Genomic DNA, 8119 nt, shown 5'->3' with positions numbered 1-8119 from the left:
GGTGGAACAGGGGTTTCTACAGACAATTCCAAGTGTGGACAGTTTGGATCAGACTCAGGGTTCAGTCAGGCCCAGTCTACACTTGGGTTCTTCTGAATAGTTAATTTAACTCCAGTCCATTAAACTATCATTGCCTCTTCCTCTGACCTATCGTTGCCTTTCAGCCATTTTGGGTCTAGGACATCGTCATCGCCCCTCAGATCTTCTTCCACCGAGCCCTCACCGCTGCCTCCACATTGCAGAAAGACGATTAGTATCCTCATCCTCATGGTAGATGTCCTGCCATGCCCTCGCTGTCCCCATCCTCCAACACAAGATGTTTGGCATCTGGAAACTATTTCTGCAACTGGTGCAGTGACAGGTGGAGGCCCTAATTTATCAGAACCCTGTGCAGTGTGCAGGGGGCCCAGATTCATCAAAACTGGCCCTGGGTCATCATGAATCTGCTGCCCCTGTTCTGCTCCGGAAGTGGCCACCAGTTTTTTTAGTTCAACTTTAATATAGAGTATGTGACCCAATTCTGTTGAGTAAATGTTGTGCACGATCCGGTACAGCACCAGAACCCTCCTTTATGTGCCGTTTTCTGTCTTGTCGGAGCAAACACTTTAGTAAATGTGGTTCAATGTTTGTAACTGGGGCAGGGGGTCCACAGAATCGCAGCGAGAAGACTTCTCATACAGCCCTTTTCTCCCCACCATTTGTCCGCCCTCTAGTCCTTACAAGCCCCATTTTTCAGATACTTTTGGTGTTAAATTTCGGGTCAACATTGATTTCAATTGTTCGAAGTTTGGCCCGAAGTCCGGGTCCTTAACCAAATTTTCGGGAAAAATTGTAACTAACCTGTCAAACCTGAATTTCAACCAACCTACTCATCTCTACTCATCAGACAATGGATCCTCCCGCACAAATATGCCCCATCCGTGAAAACGGTCCCTTTTGCTGACCAAACAGCAGGGCTGACACTGCTGTTGGCATGGTTGACAGGGACTCCTTGCATCACATTCCACCAGATGCACCTTATTGGGTCATGTGCATGATGGACTGTAGAGTGTCCATGTAGGAGGTCATCATGGATGATGCTCATGTCACACCCTGCTCTATAATCTCCTGCCATCCTGGTCTTCTCCTGGACAGCTGGTTGTGCTCCACGCTATGGTAATGTGGTGGCCAGATCCTTTGCATGTGGAGTGAAAATGACTCTTTTCCGATATTTACATAACAACTGGATCCATCAATCTCTGTAAAAGAAAAGTCACAAGCTTGAATTTGATCAACAACAAGACCAACTAGAGAGTGAGGAGACCGAGAGCGGAGACATCATCATGAGCATTTCTTTGGGATTTGGGTTCATCTTCGCGGTGGTTGAATGTATTTTGGGAGTCTCCTTTAACTTCTACATTATAGTCAAGAACGTTGTGGAATGGAAGCGCGGACATGGCCTGAGCCTGTGCGATAAGATCCTGGTCCTCATGGCTATGAACAACGTGTGCCTGCAGTGTGACATGAACGTCGCCACCTTCCTGTACATCGTGTTCCCGGAGATGGTGCAGTATAAGAGCGCATACTCCACCTTGTCGGTCTTCCTAATATTCCAGTTCTACTTCAGCTTCTGGATCACAGCTTGTCTCTGCATCTTCTATTGCCTGAGGATCGTCAGCTTCAAGCATCACCTCTTTGTCCAGCTGAAGATGAACATTTCGGATGTGATTCCCAGGTTTCTGATGTTGGCGGGAGTGGGCTCTTTTGGCATCAGTGTCCTCTCTATCTGGCACATTAAGGTGACTCCTTCAAATCCGAATGCAAATCTCTCAGAGGGAATGTTCATGAACAATGTCACCATCGTCTTGAGTCCTTCCTACAAAGTTCTGACCATCGTTGTGGGCTGCTGCCTGCCCTTTGTGCTGACTGTCCTCTCCACCGTCCTTACACTGTCCTCCTTGTACACACACACCTGGAGTATGAGGAACAACAAGGCCGGGGTCAGCATTCCCAGGCTGGATGCTCACATTCGGGCTGCTCGGATCATGATTCACCTCGCTGTCCTCTACGCAGTCTTCTACATCTCAGAGGTTTGCCTCCTGGCATCTTCATTGTCTGTTGACAACTTTTGGGAGTTGTTGTCTTTGATTTTTGTATTGATCTATCCCACTTCTCAGTCTCTGACCATCATCCTAGGGAACACTAAGCTTCGCTTTCCATGTCTGCGGCTGGACTGCTGTACGAGCCATGTCTAGATGTCCACCTAGGAGAAGGCTTGACGATTCTTCATTAGTTATTGACCCATTCCAGCAGGTTCTCTGAGCCATCACTGAAGATTGTGAGGTAGGAGAGGAGAGGTGGACCTGAGCAAAGTAAAAGGGGGAGCCGGCGTGCTACAGCGAAGGGGCAGTGAGAACAATGGGGACAGGGTGGCCTGTTATACAAAAACCCCTTTAATTTAAGGAGGTGGTAAGATGTGTTTTGGGCTTCTGCTGGGTGGGGTCCCAGGGAGTAGGGTGGATATAGGAGGATATACCTATATTTACAGATTTACTCGCCATCTTCAAGGGGAATTTGGTGCCCTGGAACCAGAGGTAGCGTTTGGGGGTAAAGGAAGGTGCAGACTGAAATGTGTAGCTCCAAGGACATCATATCTATGCCAGTCTAATAATTGACTTTATGTTATTGGAATGTAATGTTCTATGTGTTTGTAATAAAATGACAGAAATGACAGAAATGTGATGTTGTGTGATGATCGGGGAAGGGGGAGAGGGTCATGGAGGGTAAAGAACGTCATGGATGGTCTTGGTATGGGAATTATCGGCTTGAGTGGAGGAACAGGCTGGACATTGCCAGAGCACTTGTGGTGCCACATGTAATGATGGGCCTCGTTGTCTACAGCTCATCCACATGCGGTGGGTTGTGTAGACCTGTAGTAGGGGCAGGGGGTCTTGTACGTGTCGTGTGATGCTACTTCTCTTGGTTGTTGGAGTAGAACAATTCTCGCACAAAGCTTTAGCATTCTGTGTTTTCGTGGTGACAAGTCTCAGATTTCTTCTCACGTCGTTCCACCATTGAAACGTCTGGAACAAAGCTCGGAGGTTACAATAGACGTCAATCAGACGCCTAAGACCTTCCATGGAAGGATCATTCATGGTCAATCGCTTCTCACAATAAAGGGATTTCTCCAGTACTTAGTGAATGTCTCGCTGCCCTCACCTCCAGGGGGGTCCTGTTTCTGAAGAAGAGGTGGTCACTGCCCATTATATGTGTGAGCCCAGGACCTTGTCCACCATAGACCTACCTTCTCTACACCGTCCCCTTAATTACAGGCAAGGTGTGGAGGGTCTGTCACTTATCCCGCAGACCCTCCGGCATCTGGTAGAGGTGCAGCGTAAGGGGCCTCATTATCCTGTGTGATGATGTCATTGTCACCCTGATGATGTCATTGTCATCACATTCTTCCTCCTATTATGTCGTGATGATGTCATCCAGGGCGGTGGTGACCTGGAGGCTCAGAACTCTTAATCCTGTACAACATAATGAGCGGCTTTATCTCTGGTAACAATCCTGTGCGGCGTCACGTCTCCCCCGAGCGCGGATTACAAGAGCATGTAATCCCACCCGGAAATCCAACAGCTGAAAGGACCCAACCCTCAGGTTTTATCCATCTCTGAGAAGGTCTCCACTCACCTCCAGAGCTGCAGCTGTAACTCTGCTGTCATCACATGCTCCGCACCAGTCACATCCAGAGCTGCAGCTGTAACTCTGCTGTCATCACATGCTCCGCACCAGTCACATCCAGAGCTGCAGCTGTAACTCTGCTGTCATCACATGCTCCGCACCAGTCACATCCAGAGCTGCAGTCATAACTCTGCTGTCATCACGTGCTCCGCACCAGTCACATCCAGAGCTGCAGCCTTAACTCTGCTGTGTCATCACATGCTCCGCACCAGTAACATCCAGAGCTGCAGTCATAACTCTGCTGTCATCACATGCTCCGCACCAGTCACATCCAGAGCTGCAGTCATAACTCTGCTGTCATCACATGCTCCGCACCAGTCACATCCAGAGCTGCAGCCTTAACTCTGCTGTGTCATCACATGCTCTGCTCCAGTCACATCCAGAGCTGCAGCCATAACTCTTCTGTGTCATCACATGCTCCGCTCCAGTCACATCCAGAGCTGCAACTGTAACTCTGCTGTCATCACATGCTCCACACCAGTCACATCCAGAGCTGCAGCCTTAACTCTGCTGTGTCATCACATGCTCTGCTCCAGTCACATCCAGAGCTGCAGCCATAACTCTGCTGTGTCATCACATGCTCTGCTCCAGTCACATCCAGAGCTGCAGCCATAACTCTTCTGTGTCATCACATGCTCCGCTCCAGTCACATCCAGAGCTGCAACTGTAACTCTGCTGTCATCACATGCTCTGCACCAGTCACATCCAGAGCTGCAGCCATAACTCTGCTGTGTCATCACATGCTCCGCACCAGTCACATCCAGAGCTGCAGCCATAACTCTGCTGTGTCATCAAATGCTCTGCTCCAGTCACATCCAGAGCTGCAGCCATAACTCTGCTGTGTCATCACATGCTCTGCTCCAGTCACATCCAGAGCTGCAGCCATAACTCTGCTGTGTCATCACATGCTCTGCTCCAGTCACATCCAGAGCTGCAGCCATAACTCTTCTGTGTCATCACATGCTCCGCTCCAGTCACATCCAGAGCTGCAACTGTAACTCTGCTGTCATCACATGCTCTGCACCAGTCACATCCAGAGCTGCAGCCATAACTCTGCTGTGTCATCACATGCTCTGCTCCAGTCACATCCAGAGCTGCAGCCATAACTCTTCTGTGTCATCACATGCTCCGCTCCAGTCACATCCAGAGCTGCAGCCATAACTCTTCTGTGTCATCACATGCTCCGCACCAGTCACATCCAGAGCTGCAGCCATAACTCTGCTGTCATCACATTCTCCGCACCAGTCACATCCAGAGCTGCAGCTGTAACTCTGCTGTGTCATCACATGCTCCACACCAGTCACATCCAGAGCTGCAGCCTTAACTCTGCTGTGTCATCACATGCTCTGCTCCAGTCACATCCAGAGCTGCAGCCATAACTCTGCTGTGTCATCACATGCTCTGCTCCAGTCACATCCAGAGCTGCAGCCATAACTCTTCTGTGTCATCACATGCTCCGCTCCAGTCACATCCAGAGCTGCAACTGTAACTCTGCTGTCATCACATGCTCCGCACCAGTCACATCCAGAGCTGCAGCCATAACTCTGCTGTGTCATCACATGCTCCGCACCAGTCACATCCAGAGCTGCAGCCATAACTCTGCTGTGTCATCACATGCTCTGCTCCAGTCACATCCAGAGCTGCAGCCATAACTCTGCTGTGTCATCACATGCTCTGCTCCAGTCACATCCAGAGCTGCAGCCATAACTCTTCTTTGTCATCACATGCTCCGCTCCAGTCACATCCAGAGCTGCAGCCATAACTCTTCTGTGTCATCACATGCTCCGCTCCAGTCACATCCACAGCTGCAGCCATAACTCTGCTGTCATCACATGCTCTGCTCCAGTCACATCCAGAGCTGCAGCCATAACTCTGCTGTCATCACATGCTCTGCTCCAGTCACATCCAGAGCTGCAGCCATAACTCTGCTGTGTCATCACATGCTCCGCTCCAGTCACATCCAGAGCTGCAGCCATAACTCTGCTGTGTCATCACATGCTCCGCTCCAGTCACATCCAGAGCTGCAGCCTTAACTCTGCTGTGTCATCACATGCTCTGCTCCAGTCACATCCAGAGCTGCAGCCTTAACTCTGCTGTGTCATCACATGCTCTGCTCCAGTCACATCCAGAGCTGCAGCCATAACTCTGCTGTGTCATCACATGCTCTGCTCCAGTCACATCCAGAGCTGCAGCCATAACTCTTCTGTGTCATCACATGCTCCGCTCCAGTCACATCCAGAGCTGCAACTGTAACTCTGCTGTCATCACATGCTCTGCACCAGTCACATCCAGAGCTGCAGCCATAACTCTGCTGTGTCATCACATGCTCCGCACCAGTCACATCCAGAGCTGCAGCCATAACTCTGCTGTGTCATCAAATGCTCTGCTCCAGTCACATCCAGAGCTGCAGCCATAACTCTGCTGTGTCATCACATGCTCTGCTCCAGTCACATCCAGAGCTGCAGCCATAACTCTGCTGTGTCATCACATGCTCTGCTCCAGTCACATCCAGAGCTGCAGCCATAACTCTTCTGTGTCATCACATGCTCCGCTCCAGTCACATCCAGAGCTGCAGCCATAACTCTTCTGTGTCATCACATGCTCCGCACCAGTCACATCCAGAGCTGCAGCCATAACTCTGCTGTCATCACATTCTCCGCACCAGTCACATCCAGAGCTGCAGCTGTAACTCTGCTGTGTCATCACATGCTCCACACCAGTCACATCCAGAGCTGCAGCCTTAACTCTGCTGTGTCATCACATGCTCTGCTCCAGTCACATCCAGAGCTGCAGCCATAACTCTTCTGTGTCATCACATGCTCTGCTCCAGTCACATCCAGAGCTGCAGCCATAACTCTTCTGTGTCATCACATGCTCCGCTCCAGTCACATCCAGAGCTGCAACTGTAACTCTGCTGTCATCACATGCTCCGCACCAGTCACATCCAGAGCTGCAGCCATAACTCTGCTGTGTCATCACATGCTCCGCACCAGTCACATCCAGAGCTGCAGCCATAACTCTGCTGTGTCATCACATGCTCTGCTCCAGTCACATCCAGAGCTGCAGCCATAACTCTGCTGTGTCATCACATGCTCTGCTCCAGTCACATCCAGAGCTGCAGCCATAACTCTTCTGTGTCATCACATGCTCCGCTCCAGTCACATCCAGAGCTGCAACTGTAACTCTGCTGTCATCACATGCTCCACACCAGTCACATCCAGAGCTGCAGCCTTAACTCTGCTGTGTCATCACATGCTCTGCTCCAGTCACATCCAGAGCTGCAGCCATAACTCTGCTGTGTCATCACATGCTCTGCTCCAGTCACATCCAGAGCTGCAGCCATAACTCTTCTGTGTCATCACATGCTCCGCTCCAGTCACATCCAGAGCTGCAACTGTAACTCTGCTGTCATCACATGCTCTGCACCAGTCACATCCAGAGCTGCAGCCATAACTCTGCTGTGTCATCACATGCTCCGCACCAGTCACATCCAGAGCTGCAGCCATAACTCTGCTGTGTCATCAAATGCTCTGCTCCAGTCACATCCAGAGCTGCAGCCATAACTCTGCTGTGTCATCACATGCTCTGCTCCAGTCACATCCAGAGCTGCAGCCATAACTCTGCTGTGTCATCACATGCTCTGCTCCAGTCACATCCAGAGCTGCAGCCATAACTCTTCTGTGTCATCACATGCTCCGCTCCAGTCACATCCAGAGCTGCAGCCATAACTCTTCTGTGTCATCACATGCTCCGCACCAGTCACATCCAGAGCTGCAGCCTTAACTCTGCTGTGTCATCACATGCTCCGCACCAGTCACATCCAGAGCTGCAGCCATAACTCTGCTGTGTCATCAAATGCTCTGCTCCAGTCACATCCAGAGCTGCAGCCATAACTCTGCTGTGTCATCACATGCTCTGCTCCAGTCACATCCAGAGCTGCAGCCATAACTCTTCTGTGTCATCACATGCTCCGCTCCAGTCACATCCAGAGCTGCAACTGTAACTCTGCTGTCATCACATGCTCTGCACCAGTCACATCCAGAGCTGCAGCCATAACTCTGCTGTGTCATCACATGCTCCGCACCAGTCACATCCAGAGCTGCAGCCATAACTCTGCTGTGTCATCAAATGCTCTGCTCCAGTCACATCCAGAGCTGCAGCCATAACTCTGCTGTGTCATCACATGCTCTGCTCCAGTCACATCCAGAGCTGCAGCCATAACTCTGCTGTGTCATCACATGCTCTGCTCCAGTCACATCCAGAGCTGCAGCCATAACTCTTCTGTGTCATCACATGCTCCGCTCCAGTCACATCCAGAGCTGCAGCCATAACTCTTCTGTGTCATCACATGCTCCGCACCAGTCACATCCAGAGCTGCAGCCATAACTCTGCTGTC

At 50.7% G+C, this 8119-nt stretch overlaps 1 protein-coding gene across 1 annotated transcript; it reads left to right on the top strand.

The window, feature by feature from the left end:
- The first annotated feature begins 1322 nt into the window (after positions 1–1322).
- LOC140075563 (taste receptor type 2 member 9-like) lies at positions 1323–2234 on the top strand. The gene has a single exon (XM_072121645.1). It carries the CDS (start codon positions 1323–1325, stop codon positions 2232–2234), a length of 912 nt encoding a protein of 303 aa, XP_071977746.1.
- The last annotated feature ends 5885 nt before the right edge of the window (positions 2235–8119 follow it).

This window comes from Engystomops pustulosus, chromosome 8 (assembly GCF_040894005.1).
Source record: "Engystomops pustulosus chromosome 8, aEngPut4.maternal, whole genome shotgun sequence".
Taxonomy (NCBI): Eukaryota; Metazoa; Chordata; class Amphibia; order Anura; family Leptodactylidae; genus Engystomops; species Engystomops pustulosus.
The sequence above is the reverse complement of the archived record's forward strand: the minus strand, read 5'-3'. Positions and strand labels throughout refer to the sequence as shown.